This window comes from Panthera tigris, chromosome A2, assembly GCF_018350195.1.
Source record: "Panthera tigris isolate Pti1 chromosome A2, P.tigris_Pti1_mat1.1, whole genome shotgun sequence".
NCBI classification, from domain to species: domain Eukaryota; kingdom Metazoa; phylum Chordata; class Mammalia; order Carnivora; family Felidae; genus Panthera; species Panthera tigris.
In genome coordinates, this window is record NC_056661.1 from 81,517,117 (window position 1) to 81,542,920 (window position 25,804).

General features: G+C 37.2%; 1 protein-coding gene across 3 annotated transcripts in view; it reads left to right on the plus strand.

Moving 5' to 3' along the window:
- Positions 1 to 25,804, plus strand: part of PHTF2 (putative homeodomain transcription factor 2) — a 126,263-nt gene that overhangs the window by 10,609 nt on the left and 89,850 nt on the right. For 2 of the 3 annotated variants that reach the window (XM_042965212.1, XM_042965230.1), the window contains exon 2: positions 21,546 to 21,625. In XM_042965212.1, coding sequence (XP_042821146.1) covers positions 21,581 to 21,625 — 45 coding nt within the window. In that variant the 5' untranslated portion in view covers positions 21,546 to 21,580. Of the gene's footprint in view, positions 1 to 7,727; positions 7,762 to 21,545; positions 21,626 to 25,804 lie in introns of those variants that run through there. The other variant, XM_042965221.1, reaches the window with a different exon arrangement.

Genomic DNA, 25,804 nt, shown 5'->3' on the forward strand with positions numbered 1-25,804 from the left:
GTTTGAATGTTAAACATTGTGAATTTTGTTGTTTGGAAATACCTTTCCTTTGTATTACATTTTTGAGGTTTCTTCTGGGACACAGTTAAGTTACTTAGAAACAGTTTAATCTTCCAAGGCTTGCTTTTTAAGCTTTGTTAGGTGAGACCTGAGCATCCTTTAGTGTAAGGTTAATTTGTTCCTAGTACTGGTATAATCCTCTTCTGAATGCTCTAGCTGTTGCCCCTTGTTACAGGATTTCTTCACTTTGTGAACTCTTATCATTCCTTTGTGAACTTTGGTAATTGTTCTGATTGCTTCTGTCTCTGGCTTTCTTACATACATGTGCTGATCAGTATTCAGCCGGAGACTTGTGGGGGGATGTACTGCAGAACTCCAGAGGGTTTTTTTTGCTGCTTTTTCCTCTCTGGTACTTTGTCCTTGGAACTCCATCTATCTTGGTATCACTGAACTTTCTTTCCTTTTTTAAGTAGGTTCCACGCCCAGTGTGAAGCTCAAACTCATGTCCCTGAGATCAAGAGTCATGTGCCCTACCAACTGAGCCAACCAGGTGCCCAATTGTTTTCTCAATTTGGGGAGTCTCTCTGGCTCTGGTTTTCCCATCTTAGTGCTGCGTCCTGGAAACTCTATGGACAGAACACTAGAGAAATTAGAGGGCTTACTTTTGTTTCCTCTTTCAGAGATTGTGCTGCCTGTTGTACAGTATCTGAAAACTTTTTACTCTTTTGTCCATGTTTTTGGTATTTAAGATGGGAAGATTAATGTGGCCCCTGATATTCTCATCATGGTTAGAAATGAAAGTCTCTGTTGGGGCGCCTGGGTGGCTCAATCTGTTAAGCATTCGACTTCGGCTTAGGTCTTGATCTTGTGAGTTTGAGCTCTGTGTCAGGCTCTGTGTTGACAGGCCCAGAGCCTGGAGCCTGCTTCAGATTCTTTGTCTGTCTGTCTGTCTGTCTCTCTCTTTCTCTCTGCCCCTTCCCTGCTAGTGTACTCGCTGTCTCTCTCTCTCTCTCTCTCTCTCAAAGCATAAATAAACATTAGAAAAAAAATTTTTTAAAGAAATGGGAGTCCCTGTATATTTTTATAGTCATAATTTAAATGTAAAGTACCACTTTTTAATTGTTTTAATTAAATCCCATGATTTCATAATGTATTAGCTTTGCATAGCCAGAACCAAAGGATACCGTATGTTTTGATTGGATAAATGTATTTATGTTCATGTTCCTCAGCATTCCTATTTCCTTTAAAACAAATGTAGGAATGTATGATGAGTTAAAAGGTGAGCAATTAGTTGCATTTGCTTCTTTTATAAATCCAGTTTTTATGACAAAAATTGTGTGAGTGTGAAACATATGACTAGAATATTACTAGGGTCAATAGTGAGAAGTGTTTATTTCTCTAAGTATAATAATTCAATTTTTATCATCATTGGAAAATATTTGCAACGATGACTAAAAATACTGGTATGATCCAGAGTTATCTTTTATATTTTGAGCAGTCATTATAACTTAACCTTTGAAGTAATAAGTATTAAATGGTGTTAAAAATCTCTGGAGGAAATGGGCTTTAAGATATTAGAAGAGGAGCAGCTGGGTGGCTCAGTCATTAAGCATCTGACTCTTACTTTCAGCTCAGATCGTGATCTCACAGTTTGTGAGTTCTATCCCCACATTGGGCTCTCTGCTGTCAGCATGGAGCCCACTTGGGAACCTCTCACCGCCCCCCGCCCCCACCCCCGCCGGCCCTTCCTTTGTCTCTCTCACTCTCTCAAAAATAAACATTAAAAAAAAAAAGATATTAGAAGAGTATCTAAAAATCTGTCTCCTCATTGATCATAGGCAACTGAAGTGACCTTTTTCTTTTGATGGAGGTGGATTTGTAAATTTGTTAAATTAAAACACAGGGATAGTTTTCTTGTGCTTATCCTATTCTGTACCACTGCAACCACACTAATGAGAAAATAAACTTAATTATAAGAGGAAGGCTTTGGGGTGCATGAGTGGCTCAGTCAGCTGGGCGTCTGACTCCTGATACCGCCTCAGGTCATGGTCTCATGGGTTCATGAGTTAAGAGTCTCGCATCGGACTGTGTGCTGACAGCATGGAGCCTTTTTGGGATTCTCTCTCTCTCTCTCTCTCTCTCTCTCTCTGCTCCTCCTCTGCTCATGCTCTCTCTCAAAATGAATAAAAATTAACTTAAAAAAAATAAAAGGAAGCATTATGTATATTTAGTTGATAGTTTGTGTGTAGAAAATTAACATAAAAAGGTATTTTAAAACTGAATTAAAGCTTATTGTAGCTTTTTTCTTTTTTGACATAATTTCAGGTTTGAAGGAAAAGTTGTAAGAACAGTATAAAGAATTTCTGTGTATCCTTAGCCAAAATTAACTGTATATTACAATTTTCCTATATTTGCTTTATCCTTTTTATCTATGTTGATAGATACACGTGTATTACTTTTTCCTGACTTATTAGAATCCTGATACTCCTTTTCTCTATATGCCTCAGTTTTGTTTCCTAAAAACCAGGTGATTCTCCAACATAAGCAAAGTGCAATGATCAAAAATCAGGAAATTAACATGGATACAATACTATTATCTAGCTGCCAGTATTATTCACATTTCACCAATTGTCACAGTAGTATCCACTTAGCAAAAGAAAATCCCGGATCATATGCCGCATTTAGTGTCATGTCTCTTAAGTTTCCTTTAAGCTGGAATATTTCTTAAGCCTATGTTTGTATTTCTTGATATTGACGTTTTTTTTAAGTGTTGAGATGTCATTTTGTTGAATATCCTTCCATTTTAATTTGATTGATTTTTCTCCAAAAATTAGATTCTGGTTCTATAAGGGCAGGAATACCACAGATGTAATGGTGTGTTCTTCATAGTGCATTATATCAAGAAGCAAATGCTGCAATTTCTCCTTTTACTGATGATGATAACTTTGGTTATTTAGTTAAGGTGATACCTGCCAGGTTTCTCCAAGGTAAAGTCACTCTTTGTAGCTAATAAAATACCTGTGGAGAGAACCTTTGTGTAAATATCCTATTACTCACAGATTTGCCCATTAGCTTTAATATTTATTGATGATTCTTGCATGAATCAGCTATTAAGATGGTTACTTAAAAGTTCTCTTTACAGAGATACCTGTCTGGCTCAGTCAGTAGAGCATGCGATTCTTGATCCGGGGTTGTGAGTTCATGTTGGGTATAGAGCTTACTAAAAAAAAAGTGTGTGGGGGGGGGGGGTGGGGGGGGGCGGTGCCTGGGTGGCTCATTTGGTTAGCATCTGACTTCGGCTCAGGTTTTGATCTCGGCTCAGGTTTTTGATGAGTTCGAGCCCCACATCGGACTCTGTGCTGACAGCTCAGAGCCTGGAGACTGCTTCACATTCTGTGTCTCCCTCTCTCACTGCCCCTTCCCTGCTTGCACTCTGTCCCTCTCTCTCTCAAAAATAAACATTTAAAAAAAAAAAGGGAAGTCATTTAGGTGACTTAGTCAATGAAGCATCCGACTTCAGCTCAAGTCATGATCTCACAGTTTGTGAGTTCGAGCCCCACATCTCTGTGCTGACAGCTCAGAGCATGGAGCCTGCTTCAGATTCTGTGTCTCCCTCTGTCTGCCCTTCCGCTGCTCGTGCTCTGTCTCTCTCTCAAAAATAAATAAACATTAAAAAACATTTTAAAAAACATTTAAAAAAAGTTCTCATCACAAAGGAAAAAATTATAACTGAGGTGATATATGTTAACTGAACTTATTGTGGTAATCACTTCACATTATATCAAATCATGTACAACTTAAACTTATGCAATGTTCTGTATCAATTACATCTCAGTAAGATTGTTGCCAAATGGTAACTTTGTTTTTGTAATTCTCTAATTTCTTCTGTGTTAGCTGGCTCCCTGCTATAAAGAGAAGTTTCCCTCTTATTCATTCATTCATTCATACCAGTATATTCTTTTTTTTTTTTTTTTTTTTTTTTACATTTATTTATTTTTTGAGAGACACAGAGAGAGCACAAGTTGGGGAGGGGCAGAGAGAGAAGGAGACACAGAATCTGAAGCAGGCTCCAGGCTCTGAGCTGTCAGCACAGAGCCCGATGCAGGGCTTGAACTTACAAACCATGAGATCATGACCTGAGCCGAAGTCCGATGCCCAACCGACTGAGCCACCTAGGCGCCCCATACCAGTATATTCTTACTTTAATTTTTGACAATGTCCCTATCATTCTTTGAGCACCTTCTTAATTTCTGACTCCACAAGATGTTCCAGAATCACCTTGTACTGTCTCTGTGCCAACTGGAATCAGACATTTCTCTAAGGAACCTTGGTTTCTTTTAGTGTAGAATGGTGTTTAGAGATTTGGTTGCTAGATATGCTTATTGCTACTAAGGAATCGCTGCTTCTAAGCCTTCTCAGTGGACATAGCTAAATGTATTGTATACGTATGTGTATGTATATGTGTGGATGTGTATAATACACCTTTATTTTCAGAAATGATTATTGAGTCAACCAGTGTCGTGGCTGCTAAGAAAAGTGAATATATTCTTATGCCGCGTGACCAAATGATCATGTCCCAATTAGTAGAAGTTATAAGTCTACTGTATTTTGTACTCTTGGGATAAATAAATTATTTTCTTGGCCAACTACATTTTAGGAATTATTTAGATCTTATCTGGTGAGGAAGATGCCTTGGATCATGAGAGGTATGGAAATCATGTTATATGGAGAACATTGAAGGAGCTGGGCACATTTAATCTGGAAAATGATTAACAACAGCATATACTTATTACATTATTTTATTTGAAGGCTGAAGATGTGATAAATAAGTTTTGTGCTCATTTAAAGTAGGTAACTAATACAGGTGAATGGAACTTAAGAAAGACACAGTTTCTCTCTGCATAAGGAAAATTTTGAGGCAAACTCTCTTCTAATGGAGTGAGCTGCCTTGAAAACTTCAAACTCAGTCATTACCTCTTCAGAGGGAAATTTTGCCCATTTTTATATAATTAATTTGTGCTGTGAAAAGTTGGAACTACTTGAAAGATAGCTTAGTATGGTATATTTAGTGGCTTAGTTAATTGTATATCTCACAAGATGCGTCATGAGGAAAGGATTCTGTTCTAAATAAGTATAAGACATATTGTGTACATACTCTTCTCTTGGATATTTATAATGCACAGTAATATATTAAAGGCTCTGAGAAGTCCTTAGGTAAGGAAATTTATCTGACTTTTTCTAAACTAGTGGATTTAGGGGACAGGTGAGGCTGCAGCTGTAATCTACATACATGGTATTTAAACCAAGATACCTGAAGTGATCGTCAAGGGACTAAACAAAGCCAGAGAAGATGTCTAAGTACTGAGCTTAGGGAGAAGAAGAGAGCCAGCAAAAAAGGTGAGAAGGAATAGCCAGAAAGTTAAGAGCAAACCCAAGACAGGTTTCCTAGAAGCTAAGTGAATAAAGTCTTCCAAGAGGAGGGAACATAATTGGCTGCATTGTATACTGCTGGTATGTTGAGTATGATGAGCAACTGAGACCTGATCATTGGATTTATTATTTTTTTTATCTTTTAATGTTTATTAATTTGAGAGAGAGAGAGCACAAGTGAGAGGGGGCAGAGAAAGAGGGGGACAGAGAATCCTAAGCAGGCTCTGTGCTGCCAGTGCAGAGCCTGACACGGGGCTTGAACCCACGAACCATGAGATCATGACCTGAGCCGAAACCAAGAGTTGGACGCTCAACCAACTGAGCCTCCAGGTGCCCCAAGACCTGATCATTGGATTTGGCAACTAGAGTAGAAGTCATTGGTATCCTTAAGGAGAGTTTTCAATAGAGTGTGGGGAGTAAAAGCATGATTGGATTGAAGAGAGAAGGTAGAGAAATTGGAGAAGATAGCAAAACTTTGCTGTGAAGGAGAGAAGAGAAATGGAATAGTTGTAGTGATTGAGCACCTACTGTGGTCTTTTTTAAAAAATTTTATTTATTTTTAAGAGAGAGAGAGAACATGTGCGAGCAGAGGAGGAGCAGAAAGAGACAGAGAGAGAGAGAGGGAAAGAGAGAAAAGAGAGAGAATCCCAAGGAGGCTCCACGCTGTCAGTGTAGAGCCCGACACAGGACTCACAACTGTGAGATCATGACCTGAGCCAAAATCAAGAGTCAGATGCTCAACCAGCTGAGCCACCCAGGTGCCCCCCTACTATGGTTTTTATTGTTGAAAAGATTAGGCAAAAATGAAAAGCTCATGAAATTGAGCTCATGATTCTGGTTTAAGTAGTAGTTGTAGCATGTTTATAAAGTACTTTTCTCTGTGATACAGATTTGAATGGGCTAGAAATTGAAGTATTTGTTTTTTCCTGATATGTAGGAATTTCCCTCAGATTAGAAGAATGTAAGTTTAGTGGCTGTGAAATTGTGTTGCATTCCTGAATTTCCAGGCAGATTAGGCCTCTTGGTGTGGTAGTTAGTAGTAATATGGAGCAAAGCCCCCAAATTTTATTTTTATTAATCTGAAGTGATGATCTGGACATATTAATAACGGTTTTACCTAAAATAGATTTGCAGACCAGCAATATGTTCATCATTTTAAAAATGACTTGGTTTCCCTGAATAGTTCACTTGCCCCTAAAAAGTACTCTGGTTACATTTAAAGCCATAAATACTAATTTTAAATTGGCCACTGTAACTATAGGACAAAGAAGCCCAGGAACACAAATTGGTTCTCATTTCTACTTCACCATATTAACCCTCCATCTGCCTTCTTAGAATGAGCCCAGTCAGTAACTCCAATTACAGTTGATTCCTGTTATTCATAGTAGTTGTGTTCTATAAGGTGGCAGCAAACACTGAATTAGTGAACATTGAAGCAAAGCTCCTATGGAAATACAAGGTTAAGCTCCTATGAGCCACTGGTCACAGCATTTTCATCAGCTGATCAGTACCTAACCTTGTTTCATATGTGTTGCTGTTTACAGACACCTTATTTACTTAGTGTTGGTTTGCTAACATTGAATTCATGGCCAATAGCCCTGTAACTAATATGAAAATGAAACTTACCTAACACACATTTTCTTCATAAGGCACATCAAAGCCTTCTTGCATTAGGAACACTAGACAGCACTTCAACACTACCCTTGGGGGCCATTTTAAATAAAAAAAATCAATAAAAAGCAAAACATGCAAAAAAAGGTCACAAAATAGTCCACAAAAAAGGTTTAAAAAAGATTAAAAAAAGATAGTGTGAAAGCTGTCTTAAGAAGACAGACCATCATCTTGTTTGACCTCTTCTGGAAACCTTCACATCAGACATCTCAAGTTTTTTGCTAGTCTCTGTGTGTCTGGAAATGATTAGGGAAAGTACTATGAGTATTTTGACCTTGCAAGTAACAATTAACTAGCAGGCAAATTTGCAAATAACAGAATCTGAGAATAATTAAGACTATTAGGTAAGAAAGAGGTGGCTGTCTGATATGTTAAATGAATGTTTTGGAATATACTTACATAATTGAATCATGTTTATGAATACTAGGATTCCAGTTTACTGAAGCTATAACTTTGGAAATTGAAATCTAAAACTTGGTTCAAGTTGTAATTTTTATCAGAGTTCCACAGATACATGTCTTAAGAGTATAATTCTGGTACCAATTCCAATGTGTGTGTTTTTCCCCCGCCACCAAGCAATTCTCCAGCATCAGCTGGGTGTCCTATAATTCAACTCAATTCTGACACTATCTTTCTGGAGATAACATCACATCCTACCAGGTAAGGACTCAGTCATGCAAGACTGCCCCTCCCCCTGCCTCAGATGTCATTCACAAGTCCAGACAATCCCCTGGGCTTTTGACTTAACATATAGATTGGAGGTTCCCACCACCCCCTCCTGGAGGTCAGTTAATTTGCTAGAGCAGTTCACACTACTCAGAGAAACATTTTACCTACTAGATTACTGGTTTATTACAAAAAGATGTAACTTAGAAGAGACAGATACAGCAGATTCATAGAGGACATGATACGGGGAAAGGGACCTAGAGCTTCCATGCTGTCTGCGCACACTTAACTGTCCCCAGATCTCCACATGGTCTCCAACCTGGAAGCTTTCCAAATCCTGAACTTTTGTTTTTTATGGAGGCTTTATTATATAGACACAGTTGACTGAATCACTGAACTCCATCTCCAGCTGTTCTCTGCCCCCAGGAGGTTGAGGGAAGGGTAGGGAGTACTAGGACTGAAAGTTCCAATCTCTTTGACTCCACTGGCAAAGAGTGTCCTTGTTCAGGTGCTTTCCGAAAGTCACCTTATTAACATAACAAAAGACCCCTTTAGCATTCTCCCCATAGGAAATTCAGAGGGTTTTAGGAGCTCTGTGTCTGTAATAAGAATGAAGACCAAACATGGTTGACCTTTCAAAAACAGGGGTTTGAGCGCTGTGAGTCCAGTTATATGCAGATTTTTTTCCCATAAGTACAGTGTAGTACTGCAGATGTATTTTTTTCTTCCTTATCATTTTCTTAATAACATTTTCTTTCTCTAGCTTACTTTACTGTAGGGTAATAATACATAATAATACATATACAAGATATGTGTTAATTGGCTGTTTATGTTATCAGTAAGGCTTCTAGTCAACAATAGCCTATTAGTAGTTGAGTTTTAGGGAAGTCAGAAGTTACGTGTGGATTTTTGACTTTGCAGGGGGGTCTGTACTCCAACCGCTGAGTTCAAGGGTCAACTACATTTCTTACTATGAATCAAAATATCACAAAGAGATGGTTATACAAAGTTTAGGAAAAATAACAACCCTAGAACACCTTCCCCACATTTTCCCTTTCCCAGGGGCAAATACTTTCAACATTTTTAGTTGATATTGTATTTACCTGTCTTTAGATACACATGTGACTTGGTGATCTACAGGGGCATGGAGAAATAGTCACTATTACAGTATGGAGTGAGAATGCACATCTGCTGCTTTAATAGCTTTTAACTAGACCTCCTTTCAGCCCCACCTTTACTCCTACTTCCAGTGGAACCTGGGCCACAGTCCTTGAAGCTTTTGTTGATTTTTATGGTATAAATTGGGTTGATGTTCTCTTTTGTCCACTATCATGTTCTGCTTTCTCAGATCTGCAAGGTTAGTTACTAGTCATACATCTTATTTAAAGCTTCATTTTTATTTTTGTTTTCTATTTACCTGTGCATATATATGTATGCCTTTGCTGTAATTTCCCTTATATATTATATATTTTTTAAGTTTATTTATTTTGAGAGAGAAAGAGTGTGCACACAGGAGCATGAGTGAGGGAGAGGCAGAGAGAGGAGAGAGAGAATCCCAAGTAGGCTCTGTGCTGTCAGAGCAGAGCCCAGGTTGGGGCTCAAACTCACAAACTGTGAGGTCATGACCTGAGCCAAAATCAAGAGTTGACCCTTAACTGACTGAGCTCCCAGGCACCCCTCAGTTACATAGCGTAAAGGAGTAAAGTTCAATGCCGTGTTTAATTAGCCTTTTTTTTTTTCTAGTAGTTTAAAATACGTAACTATAAAATTACTCTCTAACTAAGTCATTTGAATGCTACTGCTTGTATGTTCTCAAAATTTAATTTCCTGATGAACTTGGCCTAGAAGAATCCAATGTGTCTTGTCAAATAGGTCAGAACAGGGATAAAGTTATTTTATTTTATTTTTAATTAAAAAAAATGTTTATTTTGAGAGAGAGAGAGAATGGGAGAGAGGCAAAGAGAGAGAATACCAAGTAAGCTTGGTATTGTCAGCTCAGAGCCCGATTCGGGGCTCAACCTCATGAACTGTGAGATCATAACCTGAGCCGAAATCAAGAATCGGACACTTAACCAACTGAGCCACCCAAGCTCCCTGATAAAAATTATTTTATACAGAGGAAATATGACCAGGACTGGAAGGCAAGCATGAAAATGTATGGTACATTCAGAAACCCACATGGCTAGATTGTAGGATATGTATATGAATGGTAAATTGGAGAGGGTAGCTGAGAGGTCGTGTGTGGAAGAAGATAGCTGCTACTGATTGTAAAGGCAATAAATCTATGATCAGGTTGTGAAAAAGGGGGGGGTTGTCTACTATACTAATTAAGCTTTTTTTTTTTTTTAAGTTTATTTATTTATTTATTTTGAGAAAGAGCACGTGAGCAAGGGAAGGGCAGAGAGAGAGAAGGAGAGAGGGAGAATCCTGAGCAGCTCAACACTGTCAGTGCAGAGCCTGATGTGGGGCTCAAAACTGCAAAACATGAGATCATGACCTGAGCCGAAACTGGTCATGCCTGAGTCAGATGCTTAACCAACTGAGCCACCCAGACGCCCCTGATTAAACTCTTTTCTTAGGCAATGGGAAATCATTAGATATTTTTGAAGAGGAGATAGACATGAGGAGGTCAGGAGTTCAGAAAATGAAGAAGTAGTGGGGCACCTGGGTGTCTCAGTCAGTTAAGCGTCCAACTTCGGCTCAGGTCATGATCTCGCAGTCCATGGGTTCGAGCTCCGTGTCGGGCTCTGTGCTGACAGCTCAGAGCCTGGAGCCTGCTTCTGCTTCTGTGTCTCCCTCTCTCTCTGCCCCTAACCCACTCGCATTCTTTCTCTGTCTCTCTCAAAAATAAATAAACATTAAAAAAAATTTTTTTTAATAAAAAAAAAGAAAATGAAGAAGTAGTAAGAGACTGTTAGAGTGTTCTTGGTAATAGATGATGGTGACTTACTTGCACCAGACCTGATAATGGGCCCGGAAGGGTTATAGGAGAGATGTGTTGGCAGCATGACAAAGTAGACTATATTTATTTACTCCTTCATGTTTACTGAATGGTTCCTATGTGTCACATATAAAAAACTAGTGGTGGTGGGAAAGGGAGAAGGCAAAAAAGTTTCTAGCGTTCCTTGTGTGCATAGGAGATTGAATAGATGGTAAAAGAGGAGTCAATTTGAGAAGGGAAAATGCATTTTATTTTTTTTTCTTGGAGGTACTTATTACATGTTCACAGAAAAGCTTAATTTATGGTCCCATATTTTCTGTTGAGTGTCTTGAATTGAAAAGAAGAAGTGAAACTGGGTGTCTTCTCTGTACTTCCTTCTGTTAGGAATAACAGAAGTAAAAATGCAGCTGTTGTTAGTTTTATTAAAAAATAAAATACAACCGAGTAAATTTAAAGATCCATTTGGCTTTATTCAATAATTCATGAATTGGGCAGCATCCCGTTTAGCAAATAGAAAGGAGCTCCAAAAAGCTGAACAAAATGGAACACTTTTATAGGCAGAAGGAGTAGGGACAAGGAAAGAGCAGATTAATTCATCTTTCTTTGGGGGTCAGAAGGGGTCTGTTAGACAGACTACCTCACTAGTGCTGACCAGGAAATTCCAGATTCACTGGTTTAAGATGACATTCCTGGGAAGAGTTGAAGCTGCAGTTAGGTTAGGTATTAAGTCTTGGTTTGCTGACATGGGGTTTAGCACAAGTGACTCTATTTGGAGTCTGTTGTCTTTTATTTATTTTTTTTACATTTAACAACTCTATCTTAGAATAATTAAATTTTACTTTTCAGTTGTGTCAGTAACTTAAAAGATTACGTTTAGTACTTAAAACATAAATGTTGAAAAAAAGTAAGGGTAGAGTTTCTGAATAAAAATGAAGTAGGATCACAGACCTTTTCTTCACTAAAACCAAAAAAAGAAGGAAAAAGTGGGTGGGAAGAGGAGAGGGCAAAAATTGAAATAGAAGAGGACAAAAGAGGGGTATGTGTGAACTTATGCCAAATACTTAAAAAAACTAGAGGCCAAGGAAAGAATGAGAAGCTAAAAGGTGTGTCAGATGAGGTTGGTAATTCCCGCTGCAAATCCCAGAAGCCAGACTAAGGAAGACAAGGCCTACAAAACAGTAAGCAAGCTCAATAATACTGCCCCTGGAGGCAGAGCTAAGAGGTGCGTAGGGAGCGAAAAGTCAAGGAAGAATCTTCATACTGATGCTGAGCCTCACAGAGTCAGGGAACATTGCCATTTTAATTACGCTTTGGTAAAGGACAAGAGCCAAAGCCCACGAAGGTGTAATAGCCTTCTGACTGGAGGGATAGATCCTCATACAAGATACCTAATGAAATTTCAGCATTCAGAAGTACCCCATTTCCTGCATCTTTGGGTTATAGAAAAATAGATGAAAAGCAGTATCCAGTTCTCAAATTGAAGACTGTGTGTGTGTGTGTGTGTGTGTGTGTCTGTGCGTGCATGCGTGTGTGTGTGTCTGTCTGTCTGTCTATGCCTGCATATGTCAACACAGAAATAAAAATGATCCCAGCTACAGTGAGAACGGTGTTGAAGTTGTTAAGCAGAACCTATTGGATATCAGAATAAGTAGGAGCTTAGCACAGCCCTCCCCATGTTAAACACCATCAAGATTTAAAAAAAAAAAAAAAAAAAAAAAGGCATGGCAGCTCTACAGATATGCCACAGGAAAGAAATAAAGGAAAGAAATGACCACGAAAAGACTGTCCTGGATAAGAATAGCGTGTATCCCTGACAGAGATTACAACAAATGGAAAAGAAACAATTACTCAGAAATATTCTGAAATAAAACCTGCATTTTCAGGTTGAACGACACTGAATTCCAGGGGGGAGAATTTATGAAATGATTAAAATTGACTGTACCTTAGAAATAACTAACTTTAAAAATGAGAGAATTATTTTGGCATCCTGGACAAAAAGAGAACATGACCTATAGAAGCAGGGACAAAAATTTAGCTGACTGCAGACTCCTCAATTGCAGTCAATAGCCAGAAGACACCAGAGCAGTGTTTACAAAGTTTTGTTGGAAAAGAAGAGTGAACCAAAAGTATGCCCAACAGTATCCATTAGATTTGGTTTGGCTGCTAATAACAGTGGCTGTTATAAGTCAGTCACATGATCTATATTGAAGTGATCTTTGAAAGGCACATCTTTCAATTAAGTATGCATTTGTTCACTTTTGACAAATGCATATATCTGTATAATCCACCTCTGATTTTAAATATTGACAATGTGTTTATGGTTCCCAAATCCATATCTCTATCCTTCTTGGTCTCCTCCAGCTTCAGACCCATCTCTCCAACTACCTGTTTGACTTCTTTATTTTAATGTCTAGTCACTTTAACAGGTCTGAAATTTTTGTATTTACTCTCATAAACTTTTTTTTAGTGTGTGTCCATCTCAGAAAATGGTTCAAGGCAAAAATCTAGATTCTTCTTTCTAATCCCTTTCCCCAACCTGCTTCATCCTAGTCCGTTTCCAGGTCTTGTAGATTTTACCCATAAATAAAACTCAGAACTGCCCACTTAGTGCCATCTCTCCTGATTGCACCTGAGCCCAATATGTTGTTATCTTCTACATGGGATTAAGACTTTCTTAACTAGCATCTAACTAGCATCACTGCTTCCACTCTAGCTCTTCAGTCCAGTCTGTTCTCTATAGAGTTGTCAGAGTGGTCTTTGCAAAATAGAATATTACTGCATTCTCAAATCACTTCAGTGACTTCCTATCTTTGTAATAAAATTATTTGCTATGGTGCCTGGGATCCCATGACCCCTACCTCCCTTTAATACATCATCTTGAATCACTGTCACTTGTGTCACATTGGCTTCCTTTCTGTTCCTTAGAAATACCAAGCTCATTCCCACCTCAAGGTCTTTGTGTTTGCTCCTCCCTCTGCTCAGGGTGTCCTCCCTCAATTCTTCATATAGTTGGCTGTTATCGTCCCTAAGATCTCAATTCACATGTCATCTCACTGGGATTTCTTGACCATTCTTTTCAAAAGTTTCCCACCCTGTCCCAATCATATTTCCCTGTTCATTTCTTTTATGGCACTTCTTCAACACCACGTTATCTTGTTTGTTCATTTTCTGTCTTTTCTCTTTGCAGTGTAAGTTTAATCAGGGCAGAGACCTTGTTTGGTGTTCACTTTTGTATCCTCAGTGCCTAGAATAGTACAGTATTAGTAGTAGGTATTCAGTAAATAAGTATTTTTATTAAATGATCAGATTAAATATCTCTAATGATTTTCAAATTGTATTCATAGCATTTTTGATGAGGTATAGTTAACTATTTTAATCTCTAAGTAAAATCATTTTTAAGATCTATTAAATCTTTAAACCATTTGAATATCATTTAGTGCATTATTATTTTGATAAAGAGTACCTGGGCCATTTATTTAGTGAATGTTTCTACTAGAGGCCAGTAATAACATATCTATATTTAAAATTTTTTTTTAATGTTTATTTATTTTTGAAGGAGAGATAGAGACAGAGTGTGAGCGGGGGAGGGGCAGAAGAGAGGGAGACACAGAATCCGAAGCAGCTCCAGGCTCTGAGCGGGCAGCACAGAGCCCAATGCGGGGCTGGAACTCACAAAGCACTACTAGATCATGACCTGAGCTGAAGTCAGATGCTTAACTGACTAAGACACCCAGGCACCCCAACATGTCTATATTTGAGTGGCGCCTGATTGCTTGATGGTAAAAATTTCTTGTGAGTAAATGAGGAAGTTAAGCCATTTAGACTGTATCTCATTGATTTTTTCTAAGTGGCACAACAGTCAAAAATATTAAGTACTTTAAAAAAAAAAAAAGAAAAGCCCCCCAAATGCTCAAGAAATAGAGATGATGTGGGTATATGCTAAGGTTAAGAAACCCTGAAATTTACAATGTTGCATTAAGGGACATACAGGGTGGGTTGGTTGTACCCATCAGGAAGTTCCAAAGAGGTCTTTGTGGGTAGTATTAAAACTATCACTCTAGGGATTCTCTTGGATTTCACAGTAGCACAAAATGTTTTTGTAAATACAGATTTAGAGAGTTACATGCTTAAAATTTTCCTTCTTAGATTAGGTGTTATCTTCCAGCCTCAAATATACAGACTATGCACTGGTTCCATGCAGGGAAATAAGAATTACAAATATTCTTTTTAGGGGCACCTGGGTGGCTCAGTTGGTTAAGTATCGACTTCAGCTCAGGTCATGATCTCACGGTCCGTGAGTTCGAGCCCCACGTCAGGCTCTGTGCTGACAGCTCAGAGCCTGGATCCTGTTTCAGATTCTGTGTCGCCCTCTCTCTCTGACCTTCCCCCTGTTCATGGTGTCTCTGTCTCAAAAATAAATAAATGTTAAAAAAATTAAAAAAAAAAAAACAAATATTCTTTTTATGAACTGGTAAAAGAGGAAATGTATAGCCCTTTTTATTAGACCTTATTTTCCATTTCATTTTTCTGTCCTAAGATTGAAAACAACTTTAAACATGTAGTGTGTGGTATTTATTCTTCACAACATTTCTTTGAAATCGTATCCTCATTCCAGATTTAAAATTTTGCAGGAAATTTTAACAATCTGTGGGTCCCATGATTAGAAAGTAGCTGCCTTGAAGCTGGTAGATTTCCTTCAGCCCATACCATGTTCCTTCTACCAGAGTTTCATTGTCTTCCCAACTTTGCTACCAGTGTAGCAAATTTTGACTTGAACTTTAGCATTCATTGCCTTTCTAAGGTCAGAACAGCTTTGTTCCTAGTTTCTGAAGCAAAAAAAAAAAAAAAAAAAAAAAGGCTTATTTTAGCTGTGGAGGAAGTCACTGAGTTATATTTAATTTTAGCATTTAAGAATGAAGTTAGACTAGAGTTGGCAGGTTTGACTTTAACTCCTTTACTTTATACTTTTTAAATCTACAAATATTTATATATTTGTTGATTGAGTGATATGTCAGTAAATAAGCCATATTTATTATACTTCACAATATTTTTATACCTCTTAGTGTTAGGAAAGAGTATGTTTCTGTATTTATGCACGTGTCACAGTAGTGCAGGAGTTTGATGGGTAGAATTTTCAATTGTGGTCCTTAAATGGACTCATCTGTGGGTGTGCTTTCATTAGCAGTTTTTACATTTGGTTGGTAAACATTGTGTTTAATATATACAAAAAAGCTATTATGAGAATTCAGAGATAATGACAACATTGGACTGCTCTCAAAAAATTTATAGATGGGACGGGGCCACATATCAGCAAGTACACAGAGTATACACTAAGTATAATGGGAACACAGAACAGGATGAGAAATCTTTAGTGGAGAAATTTGGGAGAAACTTGTAGAGAAAGTGGAATTTAGGATGCCTTCTGGAAATCCCCCTTGTTTTGTAAAGAGAAGTGTTAATTTTGACACAGAGGTGGAAAAGTGTAGGAAAATATGGTATGGTTGAAACAAGATGTATGAAAACAGATGAACATAAGGGAAGCAAAAATAATATAAAAACAGAGAGGGCGACAAAACATAAGAGACTCTTTTTTAAGTTTATTTGTTTGTTTTGAGAGAGAGAGGAAGAATAAGCAGGGGAGAGCAGAGAGAGAGAGGATCCCAAGCAAGCTTCATACTGTCAGTTTGGAGCCCAACACGGGGCTCGATCCCTCAAGCGGTGAGATCATGACCTGAGCTGAAATCGAGAGTCTGACACTTAACCGACTGAGCCACCCAGGTGCCCCATGTAAAAGACTCTTAAATATGGAGAACAGACAGAGTTGCTGGAGGGGTTGTGGGTGAGAGGATGGGCTAAATGGGCAAGGGGCATTAAGGAGGACACTTGTGATGAGCACTGGGTGTTATATGTAGGGGATGAATCACTGGATTCTACTCCTGAAATCATTATTGCACTATATGCTAACCAACCTGGTTGTAAATAAATAAATGAGTGCATGAATAAAGGAATGAATGAATGAAATAGGGTGTATGAGAAGATGATAGCAGTAATGTTGGTAAGTTGGTTAGGGTGAGATTTTAAAAAGTCTAATTCTAAAGGGTAGAGGGTCTAGATAGGTTTATAAAGGCAGTAGACAGTGATACAAGGTTGTTGAACAGACTAATAATGAAATCAGGGTCTGAGGAGATTTGCATAAACTGCCTTTTAAAAATAACCCATGTTCCATTTTGTCTAAAGGTTTTATTACGTTAAGTTCCATTTATGTAACACTGGTTTAACTAATGGTCGTGTTTTGGGGTGAGTTAGTAAAGGAATGCAGAGAAACTCCTGTACATTATTAGAATTGTTAGTTGTTTAGTTTTTATTGAGTTGTGGAATGTTTGGCTAGATGGCACTAGTGAGAAACTAAGGCCCAGAGAACTCAGTAACTAATTCAAAAGCACATCTCATTTAGCGTCAGAACTTGGATCTAGAACCCAATTCTCCTGATGCTTAGTCATTGCTTTTTCTCTGCTCTACTTCCTCTACGCCTATTTTAAAGTACTGGGTATTTAGAGACACAAAGGAAGAAAGATGCATCTGTTTTTTTCCTTTACAGTGTTTACATGTAATCAAATGACATGTGGCTATACTGCTTTTCATTTTTATTTAAATACCAGATTTATTAGTACAGACCAGTCTGAAAGAGACATCAAGCTTCAGCACTTTTTGTCCAAGTGAACACTTGTAAGAAGCTTCATTTTAGAGTAAGTAGGATTCTAACTGATTGAAGAGGATGGTTGAGTGGAGAAAAGGAATGAGAATAACAGCACAGGCGAAGCGTCAGGGGTGGGCATGAATGAGTTGTTTTGGAGCATGGTGAGAACCATGGTAAAGCAGAGAAGTTTGTTTCAGAATAATGAGAGAAGTTCCTTATAACATTTGTAGTGTTTGATAGACTGGGTTTTTTTTTTTTTTTTTTTAACATTTTTTTAATGTTTATTTTTGAGAGAGAGAAAGACAGAGTGTGAGCCAGAGGGGCACACAGAGGGGCAAAGAGAGAGAGAGGAAGACACAGAATCCAAAGCAGGCTCCAGGCTCTTAGCTGTCAGCACAGAGTCCAACACGGGGCTCAACTCTCCAACCATGAGATCATGACCTAAGCTGAAGTCAGACGCTTAACTGACTGGGCCACCCAGGCGCCCCTAGTCTTTGATAGATTGGGTTTTGTTCTAACATAGGGAATGGTTAAAAACCTCCCCCCCCCCTTTTTTTTAAGCTACAAAGAATACCCTTGGGCATTACTATATTTGTGATAGTGAGATTTTATAAAGGTGTACTCAACATACGATCTCTTTGTAGTCGTCCTTTTTCTCTACCCTGGGCATTAGCATCATAAATGCATTTTGCGTTGTCCTTGACATAGTAAAGTATTTTCAGGTGTTTTGACAAGGTATAATGATTAAAGCAGTGTTAAGGAGAGAATTAGCTCAGAGTAACTGTCTATACTGATATTTAAATGTTATGTCTGCAGTTAGCTCTGTGGTTTATAATTGGATTATTTCTATATCTTAATACCCATCCTTCTCTGAGATCAGTTGATCAAAAAAGATTAAGATTCTCAATTCAAGGTACCCAGTAAGCTTTCTATGCCCCTCTTTTTGTCTGTAAATTAACTTTAGTGTCATAATGTAGCATTAAAAACAGCATGAACTATCAATATGATAGAGACTGTAAACCTGTGTTTCTGGACTGTTAGAATCATCTTAATTATTCATGAAATCGTTTGTTGACTTATTCTTGTTGTATGAAATTTGGGTGTCTCTGAGTGAGTGTACTTTTTCAGATGTCCAATTCAGAAATCTATCTCAGCATGCTGTAAAACCTGTTTTAAAAATAGGTATGAGCCACTTGTGTCACTGAAAGGCTGTTGACACAATGGAAAAACTATTAAATGAGTTTGCAGAACAAACCTTGCCATTACTGAGGAAAGGCTTGTTTAAAAAAAAAAAAGTAGATTGACTTTTTATTTCTGTAGATCCAAAGAAATACAAATAAAATGTTTATAACATTTCATATACTTTGTGTCCTGTTATAAATGATTTTCAAAATTTATTTCTAAGTGTAGCTTGGTGTAAACCAAAGTATATTAAAAAATAATCTTTTAGATCATTTTATTTGAAGCAGGCAATGTTTTCCTCACTTTCATTGAAGCTTTTTTAAAAAAAGTTATTACTGTTTATATGTAACCACTTAAAGATTCCCCAAATGTATTAAATATCTCATACATTTAATAGATGGAGTGAATAAAAAATCCTTTCACATTTTGTATATGAAATGCATATTATTTGCACTCCTGGAGGATTAGGAGAGAGGATCTTTTATCTTGGTAGATAACCTGGAATTTTTGTCAATAAAGATTAGGTAAAGAGAAAGGAGGTTAAAGTGAAATGTTGAGATTCTCATAGTTTTTGTACCATTTTTTCTGCTTTTGCATTTGGCAAAGGTGAAGGGCAGGAGAGGGGAGAATGAGTGGAAAAAACTTCTAGGATGAAATGTGTTGAAGCTAATGAACTACTCTCAGAGATGTCTAGGAAAAAAAATGGGAGATTTTATTTATTTTATTTTATTTTATTTTATTTTATTTTATTTTATTTTATTTTTTAGTGTTTATTCATTTTTGAGAGAGAGAGAGAGAGAGAGAGAGAGAGAGAGAGAGGATGAGAGCATGAGTGGGGGAGGGGCAGAAAGCGAGGGAGACACAGAATCCTAAGCAGGCTCCAGACTCTGAGCTGTCAGCACAGAGCCCAATGTGGGGCTCAAACCCACAAACTCTGAGATCATGACCTGAGCCTAAGTTGGACGCTTTAACTGACTGAGCCACCTAGGCACCCTGATTTTATTTTTTTTAATTTTTTTAATTTTAGTTTTTTTAATTAGGGAAAGAGAGAGTGAGAGAGAGAGAGAGAACGAATGGAGAAAAGGGGCAGAGGGAGAGAGAGAATCCCAAGCAGGCTCCATGCCCAGCACAGAGCCCGACTCAAGGCTAGATCCCATAACCCTGGGATCAATCATGACCTGAGGCTAAATCAAGAGTCAGACAATCAAATGACTGAGCTACCTAGACGCCCCCAAAATGAGAGATTTTAAATCAGTAGTAAGGGAAAGCTTCCCCAAAAACCCTGGTGAGAAAAATGGAAGTAGCCATACCTGACTAACTTCAATGGCGGTGAACTTTGAAATCTCTAAATACTCCCATGTGCATGTAGTTGGAAATTGACATTGTGATTTTATGATAGTCTGGTAGCTATTTTTACTTTAAATGTCAACAAAAACTGATTACAGGTATTCCTTCTCTAAACCTTTTGCCATGTTTAAAAAAGGAAATATAAACACTTCCCAGTTCTTGGCTTGCAGGATTTTTAAATATAAAATTAATAATAAAAATAATCATAATTAACATCTGTTCTACGTACTGGACTCTGGTAGGCATTTTATGTATATCATCTTATCAGTCACAAAACCCTCCAAGGGATGAACAGATAGTCATTCCTATTGTACTAGTGAAAGAAACAGGTTAGAGAGATTAAGTTGCTTTTTCAATATTACATACCAGATAGTGGAAGACAGTATTTGAATCCAGGTCTTTAGACTCTATGCTCCTCCGTTTGTCCAGAATTTCAAAACATAGTTTGGTTGAATTTGGTCAGTTAAAGATGGAATTATTATTATCATAGGAAAGGTAATAAAACAATCTGGTTTATAACACTGTCAAAAATACACACATCAAGTAAATTCTGCCTTAAATTTTATTTAGAGACTGATCATCTGAACATTTGAACTTGTGGATAGTAATTTTCTTTATATTTGAATCCTCATATGCTTCCAAGAATGATTTGTAAACCTGGTATTTTGTTTACTCTGGGCAGACTCTGTAGCAGTAGCATCTCTAAAGTTGCAGACCTGCATGTGCTCACTAGGGTACTTTACTCCCAGGATTTCCCTGACATCCTCTGTAGCCTTAGATGATCTTGGTTTGTAATGAGTTCTGGGGCAAGTGTTTGTGTTTGAACCTGTTTAGGCTCATCCTTAACACCATACCCTCCATGCCAGCCTGGTCTTATGACTAAAGAAGTATTCCAGAGTTAACTGGAATCAGCCTGGAATTAATTCTCTCCAGGGCTAAGGAACCATTAAGTTTTGAATCCAGAACTCTTTTAGACAAACACACACAATATGCTTATGAAATGGTCTGTGGTAAATTTCTGAAGATTAGCAGACTGATATCTGGGAAGTGTTTAATATTAATTATTCCTCTGTAACTAACCCTGATATCAATTTAGTATTTAACATAAATTAGTTAAGTTTCTCCAGTTATTTGATTTTAGTTCGAAGTTCTGTTTAACTGAGTACCAGAGAGCATTAAATATGATTATAAACTTTGGCATCTTTATCAAGCCATCCTTTAGCAACAGTAATTGGCACTAGTTCCTAGATAGGAACTGTAGCAAAACTGATCTGTTACTGAGTGAATGAATGGATTTCTACTTTTAAATGAAGAAGTTCCAGTATAACCTGGGAAATTCTGAAATTTATTTAAAAGGCTTATTTAAAAAAATCCATCTTGTTAGAAAATTCAAGTGTTACATTCTCTTAGAAAGATCCTTTTATTATGGCAACTGATTTTTGTTTACTTAAGAGAACCTGTTGCTAAAATAGTAATGAGGAAGGGTGTAATACAAGTATAGTCATACACCCCTTGCTCTGCAAGTAACCAGAGTGCTATGTTCGCGTGTTGTTTAGTCTCATTTTGGACGTTGGAAATAAAGTCGTCTGTGTGTTTTTCTCTCTTGCACAGCCTAAAATGACGAATGTGTGATTTCAGTGGAATAAATGGCGTCCAAAGTCACAGATGCTATAGTCTGGTATCAAAAGAAGGTAAGTTGATCGTCAAAGCTTTCAACCTTTTAAATATTTTTATTCTAAAAATGCATGCTTTTTCTTAAGGTGCTATGGGTTTATGTCAAATATTACCTGAAATAATGACATATAGATTTCAGGATCTTTTGAGTGGAATGGGAGCATTTTGGTTTTTCTTGTGCTAATTTTATTTCTAAAGAAATTAGAAAGATGATGCTTCACAGTGTTTTTCTCCACTGTTTACTCCACATTATTAAAGTAGCTAGATTAATTATTTTCAGTTATAATATAAGCCAGATTTCCAGGACTTTGAATATAATTAGCATTTTATAAAAGCATTAAATTTTTCTTGCATTAACTTCTTTTAAAGCTAGGTTAGCAGAAGTCTTGTAATTTTATAACTTTTTATATCTAGAAAATATAGTCTTAATCTGTTTCTTGTAAGTTCAACTCAACAGTTGAATCTTTTCAATAAAATAAAATAAACCTTTGAGGTCTGTGTTTTTCAAACCAAAATAGTAAAATGTTTATTTTGATGTTTTAGGATTAATTGTCCTAACTACTAAACTAGCTGTGTCCTCTGTATATTTCAAAATAAGCTTTCAATGTAATATTTTTATGAAGTGCAAGAGAATAAACGTCTTTTTTGAAAATAAAGTGTTTTTTCCTGAAGAGTGTTGTTTAGACTCTTTAAAATGTATGTTGTTATATGTAGTATTTTAGATTTTTAGTGTATATAGTGAGTTATGTTTGTTTTCATAGTTTAAAACATTTTTGATGCCTTATTCTTCAAGTCCCTATTAACAAAATATAATTATATATTTAAAGCTTTTCTCATATGGGGTAAAATCAGACAATTTGTAAGTTTACTTGAATTGAAATGGTAATTAGAGTGCTTTCAAGATTAAGCAAACCTGAGAATACAGTCTGTCTTTGGATGTGTTTCTCTTCTGTGTAGAACATGCCACAGATACACAGGATCACATGTTTCATATAAGGTACTGAATTGGAAGTATTGACATTGATCATACTATTAATTCTGTCTTTTGTAGTTCTGTATTCATGTCATCTTTACCTTTAAACTTCCATTCAACTTAAAACTGAATAATGAAACTAAAACAAAATTATTTTTTATTTTTTTTTATTTCCTACATAAATCCTTGAAAGCTTTTCTGTTAATGCCTACTTATTATGAGAGTTAGTAATGTTTACTAAGCATTTTATCTATCTGGTTTTTTATGTTAAACATTTCAAACTTCACTGAAGATCATTTGTAGAACATGCTAGATTTACTGTCCTTTCTTGGTAACGGAGGGTTTGAAATATTACACTCGCATTCAGTTAGCTCACTAATACCCTTCTTATCTGCGGGTCATTTACCTAGCAGCTTTAGATATGTGCAACCAAAAAATTCTCCAGAGCAACCATAACAGATGTCACAAATTATATCTAGCAAATGTAATCACACATTTTATGTTACTGAGTCACCAGAACCATTAACCAGATTTTATTTGCTCTATTTTTAAATTTTGCTTTTAAATTTAATTGTCTTGAAGAAATACATGTGACTACTTTGAAAAATTAATGTTTCTGGGCTAATTGGGAAAAAAAAAAAATAGCCACCAGTACTACCTTTCCCTGTCCTTACCCAACTTCTGAGCTTTGCTCCCCAGAGGCAATGATTTTACATTCTTTATAGCTGAAACCAAAGTTCTACTACTCCTCATCACTGGTAGGGAGTTAGGAAGGATGGGTTACAAATGTGGGGTGTGAAGTTTTGGTTTTCTTAATTACTTTTGGGAGAATGCTGATATTTGTGGGTTAGAAATCACAGATACTAAATGTCATGCAATACTCTAAACAAGGGTTGGCAGACTTTTTCTGTAAAGGGCCATATAGTAAATATTTTAGGCTTTGAGAGTCATACGTATCTGTGACAGCTATTCAGTTCTGCTGTTCTATGGTACAAAAGCAGCCATAGACAGTACATAAATGAATGAATGAATGAGTATGGCTGTTTTCCAATAAAAATTAATTTACAAAAACAGGCAGTGGGTTAGATTTGGTCCACAGGCCTTAGTTTGCTTATCTGTACTGTAACATAGCCCAATACAACAAATAATTGTCCTATTCAAAATGCATTAGTGCCCTATTAAATTACACTGCTTTTTTTTCTAATGGTATTTGTGTTTTAAACTTGGCCCTTTCTTGATTATTTCATTATAGATGTTACTTGTTGATTTCTGACTGTATGATAAAGATTTAGCTTTTTTATGAGTCCCTCTTCAACCAGTATTCCTTACCCGAATCCTCCCAATGACTACAAATTTTGGTGAAATCACTATGCAGAGCTTCTGTTTGTGTATGTGTTGTTTAGAGCTATGTCATGCCATATACTCTGATATTTTCTGTCTGTGCAACTTTTTCCTCCTTTTGCTTAATTTTCCTAATTCTCCAAAGTCTCTGATAGAACTATAAAACTCCTTTTGTTGTAGTCAGTCATATTCAAATATTCTAGTAGTTCTTTGCCTCCCCCCACAAATCCCCCTTTGGGAATGACCTCCTAGAATTCTCTGTCCTTCTCTTCCATTCTGGGGGGATTGTTCTCATGTCACACCTCTCATCTGCCCTCTTGGTGTTTTGTTTTGTTTTGTTTTGTTTTGTTTTGTTTTGTTTTGTTTTGTTTTAAATATGAAATTTATTGTCAAATTGGTTTCCGTACAACACCCAGTGCTCATCCCAGCAGGTGCCCTCCTCACTACCCATCATCCACCCTCCCCTTCCTCCCACCCCCCATCAACCCTCAGTTTGTTCTCAGTTTTTAAGAGTCTCTTATGTTTTGGCTCCCTCCCTCTCTAACCTCTTTTTTTTTTTCCTTCACCCCTCCCCATGAGATTCTGTTAAGTTTCTCAGGATCCCCATAAGAGTGAAAGCATATGGTATCTGTCTTTCTCTGTATGACTTATTTCACTTAGCATAACACTCTCGAGTTCTATCCACATTGCTACAAAAGGCCATATTTCATTCTTTCTCATTGCCACGTAGTATTCCATTGTGTATATAAACCACAATTGCTTTATCCATTCATCAGTTGAAGGACATTTAGGCTCTTTCCATAATTTGGCTGTTGTTGAGAGTGCTGCTATAAACATTGGGGTACAAGTGCCCCTATGCATCAGTACTTCTGTATCCCTTGGGTAAATTCCTAGCAGTGCTATTGCTGGGTCATAGGGTAGATCTATTTTTAATTTTTTGAGGAACCTCCACAGTTTTCCAGAGCGGCTGCACCAGTTTGCATTCCCACCAACAGTGCGAGAGGGTTCCCGTTTCTCCACATCCTCGCCAGCATCTAGAGTCTCCTGATTTGTTCATTTTAGCCACTCTGACTGGTGTGATATCTGAGTGTGGTTTTGATTTGTATTTCCCTGATGAGGAGCGATGTTGAGCATCTTTTCATGTGTCTGTTGACCATCCAGATGTCTTCTTTAGAGAAGTGTCTATTCATGTTTTCTGCCCATTTCTTCACTGGATTATTTGTTTTTCGGGTGTGGAGTTTGGTGAGGTCTTTATAGGTTTTGGATACTAGCCCTTTGTCCGATATGTCATTTGCAAATATCTTTTCCCATTCCGTTGGTTGCCTTTTAGTTTTGTTGATTGTTTCCTTTGCAGTGCAGAAGCTTTTTATCTTCATGAGGTCCCAGTAGTTCATATTTGCTTTTAATTCTCTTGCCTTTGGGGATGTATCAAGTAAGAAATTGCTGCGGCTGAGGTCAGACAGGTTTTTTCCTGCTTTCTCTTCTAGGGTTTTGATGGTTTCCTGTCTCACATTCAGGTCCTTTATCCATTTTGAGTTTTCTTTTACCATCCGCCTGAGAGTTCCCTTCACTCCTCTTAGGTCATACAGATTTGTTTTTTTCTTAAATACGTATTTATTTAAAAAGTCCTTTTACAGGTGTTTAAGTTTCAGTGAAAAGAAGGCTTGACTGCTGATGCTGATATGATACTTGCTGATTATATGACCATGGGCAAATAACTTCATTTGAGTTTCGCTTACCACTCACTACATTAACTTGATAATCATTCTCAGCTGCTTTTCAGTCATCCCTTTGAAATTGTGATGAACTTTCCAAATTCTCAGGATCTTATTGCCAGAAAAGTGTATATAATATAGAAACACAATAAAATTTTCGCATCTGA